This window comes from Lagopus leucura, unplaced genomic scaffold (genome assembly GCF_019238085.1).
Source record: "Lagopus leucura isolate 7727_CA_CO unplaced genomic scaffold, USGS_WTPT01 Super-Scaffold_100157, whole genome shotgun sequence".
Classification (NCBI taxonomy): domain Eukaryota; kingdom Metazoa; phylum Chordata; class Aves; order Galliformes; family Phasianidae; genus Lagopus; species Lagopus leucura.
In genome coordinates this window covers 27,899,461-27,917,970 of record NW_024962334.1, presented here as the reverse complement: position 1 = coordinate 27,917,970, position 18,510 = coordinate 27,899,461, and the positions used below count along the sequence as shown (strand labels likewise).

General features: G+C 39.4%; 1 protein-coding gene across 3 annotated transcripts in view; it reads left to right on the top strand.

The window, feature by feature from the left end:
• LOC122189481 (probable acyl-CoA dehydrogenase 6) overlaps nt 1–18,510 on the top strand; it is a 79,657-nt gene that overhangs the window by 45,055 nt on the left and 16,092 nt on the right. For all 3 annotated transcript variants that reach the window (XM_042888700.1, XM_042888701.1, XM_042888703.1), the window contains exons 3-5: nt 440–569; nt 7,598–7,704; nt 12,830–12,997. In XM_042888700.1, the coding sequence (XP_042744634.1) occupies nt 440–569; nt 7,598–7,704; nt 12,830–12,997 (405 nt within the window). The remainder of the gene's footprint in view (nt 1–439; nt 570–7,597; nt 7,705–12,829; nt 12,998–18,510) is intronic.

The window sequence follows — 18,510 nt, the reverse complement described above, 5'->3', positions numbered from 1 at the left end:
GTTAACTTGGTTGCTCAGTGGGAGAAAGATGGTTCCACTGGAGTGCAATGGGGGATGAGAGCAAATATACATCTTTGTGGAAATTTCTTCATTAGAAAAAGTGATTTTTCCTATTGATGTCATTTTCAGCAGCAATTACTGTTTTCTGCCCTTTCCAGTAAAAGTAATGATGATATGTAACATATCCAGAGGTGACCTGATACAGAATTTTAAGTTCAGGGTTTATAAAGAAAACTGTGACATCACTTTTCTGAAAGGAAGTCTGATAAAATCAAATACTTACAAGTTAGCAGTAAATTGCAGTTGGCAAGTTTTTGCAGTAGCAGTATTTTTTTTCTTGTCATTTATGCCTATGTGGAACATCATTGTGACAGATGTTTTTTTTTTCCATGGAATATATAACATCAGTGTGATAGATTTTATTTTTTTTTCCCCCCAGAATATGGTGGAATGGGCTTGGACTTCTCCTATAGCATTGCAGTGGCAGAGGAGCTAGGAAGTATCCGGTGTGGAGGTATCCCTATGGCTATTGGGGTGCAAGCTGGTATGGCCACTCCTGCGCTAACAAGGTAATTTTCAAAATGTTTAGTTTAACCTAAAGCTCAAACTGTTGTGTGTTTAAGCTTAAAAAACATCCGACCACATGTTTTAGAGTAGGAGGAAACATTACTGCCCAGATTATGTTGTAGTTGCTCATTAGTAAGGCTTCAGAAATGGACATTCTTTCTACCTATCTTTCACACAGGTTAATTTATGGGAGAGAACGCACATTTTTAATTTTAGAGTATTATATAATAAAGGTAGGCCTTGTTTAATAGTAAGTTATCTGTTTCCAAACACAGAACCTTGGTACTAGAATCAGTCATGATTCCAGAATCCATGTTAACGCTTTTTTTTCTTACCTGCATATCCCAGTGCAGTCATACTAAGGTCACATTTAGTAGTAATTATTAGAATGAGTCTAATTGTGTTTTAACATTTATTTGCTTTTTTCCAGTATTTCAAGGTGTTCCTTGCCAGCTCTGACTTTTTGGAAATAATTATCAGGATTGGTGTAAATCTTGCTAAAATGTTAGCACATATTATGCTGCCTGAACACTCCCATTCAAGTCAATTACTCATCATATTTTTTTTCATGAGCTCATGTCAGTGTTCATCTTTTATCACTTTATTTCACTCAAGCTCCTACAGTCTTTTTTTTCCTTCCCTCAGTAAGAAGCAGTTGCCTGCTTCTCCATCTTGACCTTCACAGACATTCTGCCTCAAAACAACAGTCTGCAAAACTAGAGGGAAGTGACACATGACAAACTGCTCCAGCAGTTTGCCCCTGGAATATGAGTTCATCTAAAAGCTCTGGAAGGTGGTGGTTGTGGGAATTAACTTCAAATAATGATTATGAAGCCAGATTTTTTTCATTACTAAACAGATATACAAGAGAGTACTTGCACAGAAAAGCTTTTCAGTGTTGGTTAGTTTTGTTTGTTCATTCTATTAGAGAAAATATTTCTAAATCCAACTGGAATTTGGACTCTCTTCCCAGTCATCCACCCATCCATCCATCCATCTATTCTTCTACTAGCTATGTGTGACTTTGGAGATCTTAACCATAGAATATCTTTTTAGAAATTCTGTTCTCCTTTGTGTAATGCACCAAAATCTTGCTGAAAGTGTGGAGGTCATTATGTCTGTTGCAACAGACTTATTTATAGTCCAGTGGAGGAAAAAAAATACAACACTAAACCACTGATATTTTAAAAGATCTTGCCTCCTTGATAGCCTTTTATTCTTGAAGTTTTAGGAAAATCTGCAGGTGAAAGAAGATAGAATTTTCTGCCTCTGCAGTTTTTTTTGGCTTTATGTTGCTCTGTTCTGGTACAGCAATGAAACTACATACATTTGTGTCAGATCCTAAAGAGGATGTTCACAGAATCACAGAATCACAGAATCACCCGGGTTGCAAGGGACCTCAAGGATCATGTAGTTCCAACCCCCCTGCCTAGCAGGGCCACCAAACATACACATTTAGATCAGGTTGCCCAGGACGCATTGCCCATGTTCGCAGAAAGTGAACTTGGAATTTTTGAATTTGAATTTTTTAGCTAAGTTTTGTTATAGATGATGCACCGATGATGCACAAAGTAAGCTAATACAGAAATCAAACATCATACACTGAAAAATAATTTAAAAGAAGACTGAAAGCCATTTGTTGACTTTCCCAAATTTGGGTTTCGTTAAGCAGGTTTTGAAAATGTTACTCATACCTGCTTGCCTGTTCATGGTCTTTCCACCTTTCACTTCTTTGTTGTTTTTTTTTACTGACAACCTTCAGAAGACTATATGCATGATCATACTTGGAAGCAACCCTGCAGATTTTGAATTATGTGCACTTCTATTGTGCAGACAATTACTGAAGAAAATAACTGTGCTTTACTGAAAGAAGCCCAGACTGACTGCTCTGTTATTTTCAGATTCCTCTAAGTGAAGCAGTAGCATTTCTAAATTTGAGAACAAAATACATAATGTTCTGTCAACAGTGACCTGGCCTGTGATGTGTCTGGTTCTGAACATAACTCTCTGTCAGATCTTTCAAATTCATTCTGGATAAAGTGCCTTGCTTTCATGCTTACAAGCAGAGCGGAGGAAGCAGCTTTCAGCTGAAGCAGTGAATGAAATGCTGTTTCCTGGGCTTGTAAAAAAACCTATAATGTGACACATCCATAACCACATCAGCATAAAGCTCTTTTATCTCATCAACAGACACTAAACTTTATAGGAAGACAGTAAGGATAGTGAGGATTTTTCAGTGGGAAGGCTGCTTTTCTATTTCATTGACTTACGCATTGCAGATTCTTTCTCTGTGCTGAGAATTAGTGTCAAAAGCACGAAGATGTTACTGTCTCTGTTCCTGTTTGCTGTAAGGGAAATAAGTTACAGCTGACAGTAAGAATAGTGGTTCTGGAATGCTGGATTATCTGCTGAATCATCTGGAGAAATGGTGAAAATGGGAAGAGGTGATCTGACAGCTGCATGGCTTGCCCACAAGCTCAGCATAGGAGAAACTCGGTTTTGTGCTCCTTCAGCAACCCTGTGTAGTCCATGTCATTTGGCACTGAATTTGTTTGCATGCTGGGCTTGTCCTGAGCCATCACAGAGACTGCTGCAGAGTAAGTGAGGAGAAACAGAAAAGTTATCTGAGAAGCCTGACTTCTGAGATCTAAAATATTTCTACCACCAGTGCTCATTGTCCTATTTTTCCAAGTCTCCTTTGTGCCCTTCTGGGTGCAGGAGCTGTAAGCCAATTCCTCCCAAGCCTGGAGCTGGCACAGACCAGAAGCAGTGTGCCCACACTGGGTAGAGCAGCCTGTGCTGGTAACTCCTGTGGAAAGTTAGAGGTTGTCCACATCTGGGTGCAGACATGGTGGAAGAGCTTCCACGACCACAGTGATATGGGTACTCTGGGGCAGTGTGAAGCCAAGCAGCTGCTTCCTAACTATCCTCTCTGGAAGCAGTCACACTGCTGTCCTTATCTCTGAGAGTGCTGCAGGCTATGGTGACAGCTGGCCATTCTGCAGCCTATCTGGTGGGGGGGAGCAGCAGGACACCAGTGATGCTAAAAACTGCATTCTCTGAAGAAGGTAATCTTTAATTTGACTCCTCTTTCACAATGTCTGCACTTCAGTGCAAAACTAAATAAGTAGTTCAGTGCATTCCTAAATAAATAGAAGATTCACGTAGTCATTCTTTACCAGAACCCTTGGAATAGTCAGAAGGGGCTCCTGGGTTTCCCATCTGTTTTCTTTTCAGAATGTCTCTGCAGCTCACGCTGAGCAATTTATTTCATATAGTCTTCAAATAATTCAAGCTTAAAGGCTTGATAAAAACTGGGAGCCAGAGCATATTTTTCTTATTTTTTTTTCCTTTTGCTGTCTTTTACGATAAGTAAATAAATTTTCTAAACGTGGGTGTTTTTAAACTTGCATGTCTTCTTATCTCAACTGAAATAAGGACTTACAGAAAGAAAGCTGATTGCAGTATGGATTCTTTTAAAGCCTTTGAAAGCCAAATTGCTGATCCTAAGGAGGCTTTCCCACTGCTTGAGGGAGCTTGATGCTGTTCCCCATGCATTACTTTCTCTGCCTGTAAGGAAAATTTATTGCCTTTCATCTTCTCTTGCTTCTTTCCATGTACATTGAGGACCCAAGGAATACTGCTGAGCTGGGACTAGACTTAGATGGTAGGATGCCTGTGCAGGATACACAGAAATCATGCAAAAGCATGGCATGTGGCAAATGTATTCTTAATAGTTGTATGAGAACTTAATAGAGTATGAGAACAGAATAGAGAGGGAACTGGAAGAAATTCACCTGTTGCTATTAAGTGATCATAGGTCAGAGTGACCTTCTTTGGGTGAAGGAAATCTTTCTGTTCCTGGAAAGTCCACGAGTGAATTCCTGTGTCATCTTTGACATAATACAGAATAATGCATAGATCACCTGAAAGCTTTTTTTGCTTTATTTTGCTTTGATGTTGAATAATTCTTTTGAAGTTGCTGCACCATTAATGCCTACTTTCAGCCCTGTTGAATATGTGAATGTGCATCAGGATCAATGTTGTCTCTCACAACTGTTCTTGAAATGACTGGTTAGAAAATCTCTTGCATTCAGGGGGAGTATTATATTCCCTTTCAAGAGGTCCAGAGGCCCATGTGAGAATTTGGAGTAGGCTATATTTCTCAAATGTTTAAGCTCCAGCAAGAAAGCTTCAGTTGATCAAATGCTGAGAGCTGTGCTAGAGCTGCCTGCAAGTTGTTCATATTCAAAATTTCAGTTTACACTTAATCATGAATCAAACAATGTCAGTTCTACTCAAAACCTCCTATGCTTAATTAATTAATTCAATTCAGCTTAGCATTTTTTTCTAGGAAGAATAAGAAACAAAAGCAAATGAGAACTGCAGCTCTAACAAGGTGATTATCGACCCAATTAAGTCAGAACAGTGATGTACAATAGATATATTTTCATTCAATATAGCAATCAAACCTGTCAGAAACAGTATTTTTTATATATTTGAGATTAACAAAACTGGCTTCCATTTTCTAATTTGCAGAGCACATAAACAAAACTGGGTGGATCAAGAATACATTCTAACATCTGTATTTCATCATAATTCTTTCACCTTTTACCCACCATTTATAAGGTTGTTTATCACTGTCATTTTTGTGTCTATATTCATGACATTCAACTAATATTACTCACAAAGTGTGGACTATTTTCATGTAGTTCTTAATGTATTAGAATTTCACATGTGGAACTTCTGGATTACCCAACGTCAGTAAGGAGCTCTAGTTAATTGCCCATGGACTCTGTGTGTGTATCTATAGGTACACACCTACATAAAAATGACTTTGAGATGGATGTTAATGCTTCATAGTTAATGATGTGGGACCCTATGCTTGAGGGTATGATCTCAGCCCAGAAAGCAGACATAATCTGGCCTGTCTTGAGTCAGAGCAAGTCTCGTTGCATAGTTTTCTCATGCTGGAGCTGTTAAACTGGAAAGAAGTGAACACTGCATTTATGCAAACCTGATACCTTTCCAGGATGTATTTAAGGTGGGTAGAATTTAACAGAAGCAATATACTTCTAGCACAATCGCTGGCCATTTGCTGGGCTGCACATCCTTCCTGCAGAGCATGATCTTCTGAAGGTAACACTGGCAGACTACTTTTTTAATTACAAAATAACTTCTCCAGCCTCATTTTTGGGAAGAGCTGAACTTTTTTCTGGAATTTAAAACAAGCAAACAAAGCTGTCAAATCCCAAACATTTTCTTTCTGAGGAAAGTTCTTGCCATGGAAATCCTCTATTCAAATAACTAAAGGTTGGCAAAGTTTTAAGCATCAGTAAGCATTGCCAGAACACCCTAATAAGCAGTGCTGCCAGTTCGTCTTATAATCTAATTTTTTATGTTGTTTTTGGTTTGGTTTTTGTTTTGTTTAAAGAGTGCTCTCAGTTGGCCACACACAATCATGTTTTATGGAAAAAACAACTACACTGCATAACAGACCAGGGGATTGAACACTGCAAGCTTACTTCTTGTATTTATTTGGGACTGCAGCTGTGATTGTTATGGGCCAGGACAGCACTAGGAGCTGAGCTCCTTGCGTGCACAAAGGGAGAGTGTCTGCCAGCTCCCACTCTGGTCTCTGGCTTCTTGTGGTCTCTGACTGCTTTGTGGCAGAAAGCAGAGAGAAAGGGTCAGCCTTGGAAGTATGGTGCCAGTATTGTAGAAGAGCCCAGCTAGCTGCAGCTTGCTTAGGCAGCTGGCAAGCCAAAGATCAGTTGAAACACTGACCTGAGAAGCCTCTTAGCTAGGAGGGCACATTATCACTAATTGTAAAACATCTATTTCCTGGCTGTTACGGATTTCTGCTCACAGAGGAGAGGTCTCACAATCCAAGGACTTCTGTTTTTGGGACAGGAGAGGTTTAAGAACAAGAGTGTGAGCTAACCATTCAGGCTCCAAGGCCAAACTTGAAAGTTGGTTAAGAAAAAAATCAACCATGAAACCACATTTTGAATGGGTAAAAGCAGCTAAATTTAGGAAAAAAAAAAATCTCCTTCAGTGAAGGAGAAGGAGTCACTGTTTCTTGGAGTCTTAATAAAAAAGGCACTGTTACACAAGAGCCCTCAAGCTCCTTTGCCGACATCCTACAGGGGAAGAGGGACATTTCTGGGGAGAGCTGGTTGACCCTCAGCAGCCTTTCTGCCTTTTGAAGGGGAAAGGACAAAGGAGAGACAGGCATTGCTTCACTACTGGATGCAACACAACTGTCTTTCTGCAGACTGTTCATCCTTGTTTTTCCTCCTCCCTGTCCAAGAGTGCTTCTTAATTTCTCCCAGGGACTGGGACTCAGCAGCTCCCTTCTGTCCCCAAGTGTGCCTTTGGTTCTTCTACCATCTTGTTGAAGAAGTAGCAACCCTGCTCTACTAAAGCTCGTGGTGTCACAAAAAGAGGTTTTGGTCCTCCTCGTGTGGGTGTACAGGGCAGGCAGCTGGTAGCCCAGAGCACTGAGTTTAGGTATTTTGTGAGATTAGGTTCCTAGGAAGCTAAGATTAGGTTCCTGAGGGGAAAGGTTTTATCACATGCACATATTGTTTCTTTTTCATCAGCTGGCAGATTTAGCTGCTGTCTTGGTCACTGTTTTGACAAGAAGCATAACTTTTTAGTCACTACTAAAACCTAGCAAAGAGATGGTACAGAAACCAGAAGGTATGCAGAGAGAGGAGCCAACATTTCTTTATGTTTGATAGCTCTCAATGCAGCAATCATAAAGATAAGATTTGGAGCATTAGAACCACAAATTTCCTTCAAAGTAAGATGTTTGTATAAGCCTTGTTTAAAATGGTTGTGGCTGCACTTCCAGTGAAGATTGATTCATAGCTTTGCACAAAGTCCCTTCTCTTTTTTACTTCAGGAAAGATTTTACCTAGTCACAGAAAAATTGATCACTGAGTAAAAGAAAATTTGTGAGTAGCCTGTAAATAAAGTTTACCTCGAAAAGCTTTTAATATCCCGACTTTTTATTATGTTGCAGATTTGGTTCTGATGAGTTGAAAAAACAGTTCCTCACACCAACTATATCTGGAGATCTTGTGGCATGTTTGGGAATCAGTGAACCTGGAGCTGGATCAGATGTTGCAAGTAAGTTAACCTAGCAAACTACCAATTTCAGACCGCTTGGTATTTCAGGGGAAGGAATCTGGCTTCACTGATGCCAGCCCTTATTGTCAGCATTTATAAGAAATACAAAAGAAATTTTGGAATAGTGAAAAAAGTAAAAAGTAATATTCTAGGAGCAGTAATACATAGAATCAAAGAACTGTAAAATGGTTTGGGTTGGAAGGGACGTTTAAGATCATCTAATTCCAACCCCCTGCTATAGGCAGGGACACCTCCCTCTAGACCAGGTTGCTCAAAGTCCCATCCAGTCTGGCCCTGAATGCTTCTAGGGAGGGGGCATCCACCACCTTACTGGGCAAGCTGATCCAGTGTCTCACCACCCTCACAGTAATGAATTTCTTCCTCATATCTAGTCTGAATCTACCCTCTTCCAGTTTAAAGCCATTTCCCCTTGTTCTGTTGCTACATGCCCTTATAAAAAGTCCTTCCCCAGCTTTCCTATGGTCCCCCTTCAGGTACTGGGAGGCTGTTACAAGGTTCCCCTGAAGCCTTCTATTCTCTAGGCTGATGAACCCTAACTCTCAGTTTGTCCTCGTAGGAGAGGTGCTCCAGCCCTCTGATCATCTTTGTGGCCCTCCTCTGGACCCTCTCCAACAGCTCCATGTCCTTTTTGTGTTGGCATCCCCACAAACATCTGATTCATTCAAAAGCAAATAAATTGAATGTGTTTGTCAGTGAATAAATAGATGTAGGCTGAGCAGAACAGGTCAATATTCAGCTGTTAGGCTGACCCTGGATTTCTCTAGTGTTTTTGTCCTTCTGCTGTCTGGCCTGTTCTGTCCAAGCTCCCGATTGGTGTACTCCAGTTGCACTGTCACCATTAGTTGTGCAAACCTACAGGAGTATGTGATACAGTTTTGCCCTGTTCAAATGGACAAGGCTTGCACTTCCTTAATACAGACCTCCCCATTGAATGTGGACAGATTGCAGAGCTAGTCCCTTCTGAAACTGATGGCATCACACTTTTGCAATAAGTTCCTCTACCTCATTCTTACCTCACCCCATCCAGTCATTTCTGTCTCTGAATAGGTAGTCATTTTATTTAGGAATAATGAAGAATTTGCCATATCAAATGTATGAGCTTTGTGATTTAGTTACTTTGCATGAAACTGTATTTCTTGTTTGAGTACAAGAATATGTTTAAAATATCAACAAGTCAACCTACCATTCTGAAGTGCCTGAGACAGTAGATAATTAAATTACAGCAGATTTTATAGTAGGAGATGTCTCACCTGATTGTGGAATGTGTGCTTAAAGGAAAAGAGAATGACAAGAAACCACTGTATACATCTTGCTATTTTGAATGGCTAAGTTGAACATACTGTACTCTTACAAATTATAGAGATTACTACTTCTACAAAAATCAACAAATTTAACAGAAGTTTTTGGTTAGCAAAACCAATGCCTATGACCATCTGCTCATTCCAGATCACACTGTTTTTTCAAGACAGATAACTGATTATTAAGTATTACAGCAAAGAGGTGCAACAAGTGCCTTTTCCAAAGGGAGTTAATGGGGCGTAGCAGAAATGCTAAGAAATGCTAAGTCAGGGCTTGAACCAGTGATTGGTGGGAAGGGGCCAGGGGAGCTCAGGTGCAAGCAATGCTTCTGAGTGACAGGAAGGGGTGCAGCCAGGATCCTCCCCTTCTCAGATCTCATTTAAGAGTTGGCAGTGGAGGCAAGGGTATCTTGTTGGAGATCCCTGTGTACCTGGGGCCTTCTGAAGGTAAATAAATTTCTTTGTTTCTGTGTCCATGACTGTCGTATTTGAGCATGTTCTTACTTGCTGCAACCTATGACTTTGCTACTATGGTGTCATTGCTGTGTTTTCTATTGTGTTACAGCATTACATGGAGGAAGTTAAATGAAGGGGCTATGAATCTCCTTGCATGATCCAGAGCTGTCTTCCCTTCTAGATAATTAACATTGTTAATAAGAAAAATCCTTAAATTTATAGGTTTGTTTTTTGTAAAATAGTTTGAAATTTATATTTCTCTCTTGTAGGAAACACATCACTTAATTTAGCTAATGCTTCTGTAGTTAAATTACCTGATTATCAAGACTTTCCAAATATGGTTGTAATTTCTGGATGTAGTCTTCCAGACAACAAAAAACAAATACTTTTTCAGTTGCGTGTTGCTTATGATTTAAATTGGTACAGTTGGATTAATGAAATTAAAGAAATATTTGAAGTATGCTCAGGCTTATCATATGAAACCAGGTTGTCAGTGTCACAGTTAAAAAGACTGCAGGATGACAAGTGATATTTTTTCACCTGCCACTAAAGATTTTTATCCTTGAAATAAATCTGGAAACTACCCTATGGTGTTCTTAAAGGGTAACTAAATGGGTCACTTAGTCATGAGTACCACTAGTAATTTTTTGGCTTGTGATTTGTGTTAACTGTGGTGATCATTATCTTTACTAATTTTCCACTGAAATATTGGAAGACAACAGCAGTAATTCTTATTAGTTGCACCTACTTGCCATGTTGACTTTGGAAAACTCAGAATCATCCTTTTTTTTTTCCTGGGTAACACCTGAGTTATCTGTTAGTGATGTCTCCCAGGTTTGTCTCACCAATACATTTCGGAGATGTATTCCTGCTCTTCTTCTAAAGGTCATCACTGGAAACATGCAGTCAGTTTCAATCAAAGACTGATGTCCAAAGAGAAGCTCCATAGTATCCTCCCTGCATGTCACACTTTATTAATGCAACCTTATGTTATTTCATATTGCCAAGTTCCTTACCCTCATTTCCGCTTTAGTCCTGATTTTTTACTTTAGAAAACAAACAAACAAAAAAAAAACCAACAACAAAAAAAAACTTTTTCCTGTGCTGATGATGAAAATTCTACATGTGTGCTCTTAATTTATTACTTAAATGGTTATCTATGATCATAAGATTGACTTTCAGAGTTGAAGACAACCTTGCCTTGACTTGAGTCAAGAGCACCCTGGAAAAGAAAGCTTAAGTCTCTTGCTGTGATTTGAACGGTGAAATAAATTGCCCTGGTTATTTATTTGGCACAAGCTGTTCCACATGTTTAAATGTTGTACTGAGGGACATGGTTTAGTGGGAGCTATTGGTAGTAGGTAGGCAATTGGATTGGATGATCTGGTAGGTCTTTTCCAACCTTGATGATTCTCTGATTCTATAGGCTGTTGAAATATAAACACCATAGGGTCAGTGATGTAGACATGCCAAAACTTAGTGACTGAAGTAGCCTTTTCCCGTAGCCGTGCTTTACTGGGGAGAATAATTACAGTGAAAAATGCCAAAGGATCTTACAGCCATATCTCTCAGATCCTCTTAACTCTAGTAAATTGTTAAGCAGGTTTTCAAATTGTGCTGTAGATTAAGTGTTAAATCTACTTATTGGCTTGATAATATTGTAATGAAAATCTACATTCTTCATAAGTTGATTTTAAACAGTCACTTTTCAAGTACTTGAGACAAACTGTTGGCTGTCACACTTGAGACTACTTGTATGTTCCTATTAGTAAGGCATTTCTTTTTTAATCTGTATTTGGAAAGTCAGTCTTGCAAATACTGTTTATATCTGTGATAGCATTATAGTCCTCAGTGTTCCTTTGCAGACCTTCCAGGCAACTTCAATCTAATCTTCTTAGTAGTTGTTCCATAACAAAGGGTTGTGTGATGTAAATCACTGTGTATTTTCCCATCCTTTTTACGCTACTTGTACCATGTCTCGTCACAGCTCTTTTGCATCCTTCACATGTTGTTCAGTCTCCCTGTATGATTGTCAAATATCTGTTCACATATTACTGTGATCAGTGGATTCCTTCACTTTGTTGGCCTTTGTTATTATTCAGAATCTACGATATGTCCTTTGGGCAGATTTGGCATAGATTGCTGCTGTTTTTATCCACAGTAGTACTATCTCTTGCTGTTCAATGTTACACTTCAGCTAGTTTATTTATCCACAGCTATATCCACAAGTTCCTTGTCTTACGTCATTACACAATTTTCAGCTGCTTTTTTTTCCCTATTTTTACATTAACAAATCTTTTCAGTCATGCAGACTATAGCTCCAGGTAGTCATTAGTTTGATCCTGTAAATGAAGAGTAGGTGCCTGTTATCAACTTGTTTTGAGGTTAGGACATTTGGAAAGAAGGTTCATGTGCAGATCAGGGTGGGTGTGCATCAAAGTCACCAACTGACTTAAATGTGGCTGCTCATTATGCTTTTTGCCTGACTTTTACACTCCACATTTACTGCCTACCTCACTATATAGCCTCTTATGCACTTTATAGTCTCATAATACAAGTGCTATTAGGAAAGTACTTGGGTTCTTTTTTTTACAATCAGCAACTTGCAGCTGGATATCTGTTGCAGAGCTTCTTTGGTTGGGATTTCAGTGGAAGAAATTCGAGTTCAGGGAAGATAGCTCTTTGGAAATTCTGCTGGAGCTTAACCAGTAACTAATGATTCGCTCTTGCTGTTGCATTTGGGGCTGCTTGCATTGATGTGAGTGCTCATAAGTGAAAATGATGTTTTTTCTACATCATAGGGTAGCAGGTGTTTAGAACTCCTTGTTGTACAGGTGGTCTTAACGTTTCAACTTCACCTTTTAAAGACCTACTAACTTTGAATTTATTACGCCATTCTGACCTAGAACACACAGGAAGTGCGTGTGTGTGTATATATCCTTAGGCATACACAGATATTGGAGCTTATGTTTGTTTAAGTTGGGACTCTGAAATTAATGGCCTTCTCAGTGACTAATATACACAGTGACAGACGTGTAATAGATCATCCCAGCCTAAAATATTTCTGTCCTGAGTTTTCTGTAACTGAATTTAGTTATGGAAAGCTTTCTGCTTTTATCCCCTGGGATGAAGATTCCAACTAACAGAGGGTGAGAGAAGTGGTCTGCTTTCCCTGGGACACCTTCAAGGAGACTCATCCACGTGGGCCTGCCTTTTGCAGCCTAGATGGCAGTGAAGTCAGGAGTGAATATTGGTTGTCTGAGAGCAAGAGAATCACTTGGCCAGTCACACAGAAACCAGCTTATTCTTCTTTCACAAGATTAACTCTTCATTTCCTTTGCTTTGAATAGGTATCAAGACAACAGCCGTGAGAAAAGGTGATGAATATGTCATAAATGGTGGTAAAATGTGGACTACATCTGGGTGCCAAGCAGACTGGATGTGCCTGCTGGCAAATACAAGTGAAGGGCATCCTCATCGAAATAAATCTCTCATATGTCTGCCGATGAATCTACCTGGTAATGACATGCAAATCTTTTCCTTCTGAGCTGATTTTATTGGTGCTTTTGTTTGTGCATGTTACAAGAAGGAAAGGTGTTTCAGATAAGAGACAACGCCCATTAATGCTCTTTTAAATTAAGTGTTTCATTGTCATACAAAGACAACTCTGAAATGCGTTTGTACTCGTGCTCCCACAGAAAAGGAAGAGAGTGAACAAATGAGAAGGAAATTGAATATTTTGCAGACTTCAGCTTGGGACTCCCAAACTAAATTATGTGGAAAATTCTTTTTGACCAAAATAAATCTAGAAAAGCTTTTCAGATACATTAGCAGGGGAGTATTTCATAACATTTTCTGAGAATGGATAGATTAAGTTACTGCCAAGGAGAAAATTAATGCTTTAAAGAAATCATTAAAAATAGAGCCAATTTTTTTTTTTTTTTTTTTTTTGAGAATAACAACATCCACAGAACTTTTATCTTGGTTTTCTGTTCAGAAAAGACTAGGAGATGCAGTCCTTGGAGAAACAGTCCTCAAAATAACATATTTTCAATTTTCTATCCATTGAAATTTAATTTTGAGCAGTTATTACCTTTCAAAGGTTTCAAATAATTTTTGTTCCTACACATTCCTAAAGAATCCAGAACAAAACTTTCATTGAATTAAACAAATTCTCTCTCTTTTAAAAAAAGACCTGGTGATTTTTAGGATGTTCAAATCTTTAAACTGGCATTGCGGGTATGATGATGGTGGTAAGAAAACATTCAAATGTGTGGCATTTTTGTTCATTCAATTTGCAGTATTTTATTGTGAAATGTATCATTATCAGCTTTTAATGTGTAGAAAAAGCACAATGGCAGTGAAGCAAATATCCATATGTTTATTTCTGGGTTCAGACTGAGAATGAAATTCTAGGTCTCCAGTGTTACACTAGACAGTGGTGGGGACATCTTAAGATAACTTCTTATAAGTGAATTTAAATATGGAGTAAGTCAGAGTAAGCAAATTGCTTTAGGACTGAAGCTAGTGGGTTGTGACTTTCAAAACCATTTTTCATGCAAAGCTGGCTTGGAATGAGAACAGGAGGTTGACCTGAGCTGATTCACTTGTTGACTTTTTGCCTTATCAATAAGTGATTAATGAATGTGGTAACTCACAGCCAGAATCTCCCTGAATTTCCAGATGACCTTACTTGTCAGCCATCTGCATAAAGTCCTCATGATTTTTCATGAAAGAGTCAGAGTACATACGTGATACTGCTTCTCTGAATTCAATACCAACGTACTGTTACAGGTGGATCAAATATTCGGAAATTGTCTTGGTTTTCAGGTACTTTACTTATTCCAGAAAGACATGAGTTATTGTAGCTTTATGAGGTTGTTTTTAGACACACTACCTATACACAGAGTTGCTTTACCTTGGGTAAACAGATTTTGAGGAGAAAAATTGAAAGTCAGCTGAAAGTGGTGTTCAGAGATATAGAAATCATCAGAAATGAAATCTGGGTGGGATACGAAGAGGAAAAGTATGAACAAGGCTGCCAGTTGACACAGATGTGAGGAGGAAGCTCCAGCTGCTTTGATACATCCTAAGGATGTGTATCTGCCAAAGATCATTATCTTTAGAGGGCAACAGACCAAGACTGTACAGGAAGTGTCTGGATGACATCAGAAAGATGCACTATCATGCTTCTGTAGACATATGTATGACAACACTCAAGAGTGACCACAGTGGAGGACAAGCGTATTATGTCTGACTAACTGCTGCAGTCACCAGGATGTGTGGCAGGGGAAAGACAAGGTTCAAGGCACAGAAGTAACTTGTTCCGTGCTTGCTGTTGGTAGGAGATGGGAGTCCCGTGTTTTTCATAAAAAACATAGTTGTTTCATACATACTGTGATGTAAGGAAAAAAAAAAATCTGAAATGAATCATTAGCTTCAACGACTGGAAGTTACGGGAGATACAAAATGGGATTAACTTCTAGTTGTAGGTTTGTGCAGTGTCTGTTGTGCATTGAAGAAAATCATGGCCTAAATTTGACAAACATTGCTGAAAACCTCTCATAAAGGGAATTTGGGTAACTGGTGTGGATTCACAGTAGGTACTTACATTAGGCAGGTAAATACTCCTCATACTAGCAAGTATGAACTCTTTTTCATGTGATGGAAAAGAGACTCTACCAAAGTATAAATTGTCCATGTTAGGTATATAGACAAATGGCTAGCAGCCCTCATCTGGGATGTAGTTGTGCACTGGTTTCTCCTGTGGGTCATCAGATAGCACTTAGTAGATTGCACAGAGGATAATAAAGAAGAGAACATCCAGGAAAGGGGGAAAGAGCATGTTTCCCAAGTTGCAATTTAAAATGTCTCTTTCTATTTGTAACAGCACTAAATGTTGGCAGGAGAGAATGACTACTTTCTGTTAAGATAGACTAAAAGAAATTTAAAAAAAAGATTGTCAGAAGGCTGGAGAAGTGAGAGAATATGAAAAATCAAAGACACTTAGAAAGAACTGTCCCAGGAAGAGAGAGAGCAATCCATCTCAGTCATACTGGTACAGGAAGCACAAATAGGTTTGTTAGAGTGATTTTTGGGAAGGCAAGCACTTGGCCTTGAAATGTGTGTTTTCAGATAGCCTGTGATTTATTTAATACAGACATGTTCTGGGGATTATTTGGGCAGATGATTGCTGCTGCTGGTAATTTTTATTATATAGTACTTTTGAAGAGAATGAAAATAATTAAATAAAGGAACAAAGTGTCCATTTCATAGGTAGAGAGATGATTATATGTTGGTGTCTTTGAGGAGAAAATGTAAAGCATATGCTAGCAACAGAGAGGGTGCTACATGGGTTTGATGAAGCTTGGCTTCCATCTGAAGGAGATTCATGAAATAATCTAAGAGCAAGTGAAACTGGGAAGGCACAACAAACAAGAAATGCTGCTGGATTCAGGAAGGATGAACACACAATCCAATTGGTAAGAAGTGTGAGTGGAAGTTGTTAATACATCTAACTCCTCTAACCAAACCTGAGTTTCCTTCAATAGCTGTTACCTTATGTGGGCATTAGGCAGCACTGAGTTGGATTCATTTAGCAATACAGAGAACTGCCAGCAGTTGCATTTTTTCCAGCAGAGTCTTTAATAAACATTCCAGGAACAAGAGCACTAAGTGCATCTTCATAGGAGAGGGAGCATATGGCTGGAAGTGGACCAAAACATCTGAGACTCTCAAAGAAAGCAAGCAGTAATGTTCCAGCAGGAAAAGATGTTCCAGAAATCATTTTGGCCTGTAGATGGTTTCAGAGTGTGTTTGTGTAGCTCTGATTTTAATACAGGAACAAAGCTGCTTTGAAAACAGATGCTTTTCTGGCATAAGTAGATGCAAATTGCTGGGTAGTTTTCAGTGTGAGAGTCAAGGAGTTTTATAGAGCTGCCCTGATTTTCTTCCTCCATTGAACACCTATCAAAGCAAATATTCCTGACACATAATCTGTTTTTAGATTGGCCAATGGAGTCACCTTGGGCAGAAGGTGTGAAGTATATCTGGACATTCTTCTGAGAGCAGGCTTGGCACTTTGAAATAGTGTCAGTATCTCATCTCTGCTTTGCTGAGAGATTAAACATCCCATAATCTTATTCAGTGCTCCTGGAGAGAATGAATTTGAAATAAATGACTGCCAATTTCTTCTGCCTGGAAGACTAAAGGTCTCCTGTCAGTAGGAGCTGAGAGATCTGTTCTATTTCAGAAAGAGATGCTCAGTAGAAGTCATAGAATCATAGAATGGCTTGGGTTGGAAGGGACTCAAGGATCATCAAGCTCCAAACCCCCTGTGGCTCCATGGCTGCCAACCTCTGCGTTTAATTCTAGACCAGGCTGCCCAGGGCTCCATCCAACCTGTCCTTGAACACTTGAAGGGACAGGGCATCCATGACCTGTCTGGGCAGCCTGTTCCAGTACCTCTCTACTCTCATAGTAAAGACCTTTCCCCTGATATCCAACCTAAGTCTTCCCTCCCTCAACTTAAAACCATTTCCCCTTGTCCTGCTGTTATCTGCCCTTTCAAAGAATTGATTCACCTTCTGTTTATAGGCTCCCTTTAGGTACTGAAATGCTGCAGTGAGCTTGCCCTGCAGCCTCCTTTTCTCCGGGCTGAACAAGCCCAGCTCTCTCAGCCTGTCTTTGTAGGGGAGGTGCTCCAGCCCTCTGATCATCTTTGCAACCCTTCTCTGGACCCTCTCCAACAGCTCCCTGTCATTCTTGTATTGGGGGCCCCAGACCTGGGCACCCAGATGGGTCTCACGAGGACAGAGTAGAGAGGGACAATCACCTCCCTGTCCCTGATGGCCACCCCTCTTCTGATGGAGCCTAGGATACCATTTGCTTTCCGAGCTAAGTGAACACTGAAGTCATGAAAGGTAACAGGGTACGAATATGTACAGAAGGAGACCACAGCAATTTGTGTGGTGAATAATTCCTACTAAGCCACTTCAGAGACCAGGAGAGGATTATAAAAAATAATAGGAAAAAAAAAAATAAAAGACCAGAATTTCACCTCACTACAAAACTGGTTAGAATACCATGTCTGTGGATAGTTAAATGTTTGCTTTCTTGCAGAAGGCACATATGTTGAAAGAATGTTTTTTTCTACATATATTGACCTGGCAAATGTAGTTGACGCTCCCTGCAGAAATCCTTATATCTGATTGTTGGCTTCAGTTTACCATGAAGCATTGTTGATCTCTATGCAGAATTTTTGCATGTTAACTCCAGGAACACAAGGAGGTAAAGGTGGAAGATTTCAAGGGCTATAACATAAAAATCCGTGGATGACTGTCTAACTGTCATGGTACAGTGGTAAGCCATGCTTGCATCTGAGCAAAAGCAAGGAAGAACCTGTGGGGGAAAGAAAAATCTTGATGGGGAAAAAAGACAACCAGGGAGGAGTACCTCTTGGTGGGAGTACATAGCTGAAGTCTTATGTGGCCAAACCTGAAGCAATTTTGAGATCTGAATGGAGATAACAACAAATTTTCCTACAGGAGTCACGTTCATCTTCAGTAGGCAGCTGTACATTGGGTCAGAGTCTGTGCCGTGCAGGGAGGTCATTGGAGAAGCAAGCCCTCTTCACAAAGGATGTCCATGTGGAAACTCAAACAAGTGGATCACGATCTTTGTAAACCTTCTTTGACTATTTAAATGGACTAGATAGTAATTACAGGCCTTCATAAAATATATAGCCTTAACAAAACTTGTAGTTGATACAGAACTGTTAGATGTTTGTGTTTATAAATTGGAGTCTAACCTTTTTATTACTAGGTACAAGTGAGATCATGTGATTATAAACTCTTCTGTAGGTACAAGGGAAGGTCAAAATAGGCTTGAAAGTGAAGGATAAATGTGGTGGAAAGAGAAAGAAGAGTATAGAAATTCTCTAGTAACAGTTCAACACAATTCTGCTGTCATTATTAAATTTTTTTTTTTTTGCTGTTTCACTGTAGTACAGGGACTCAGAAAATACTACTAC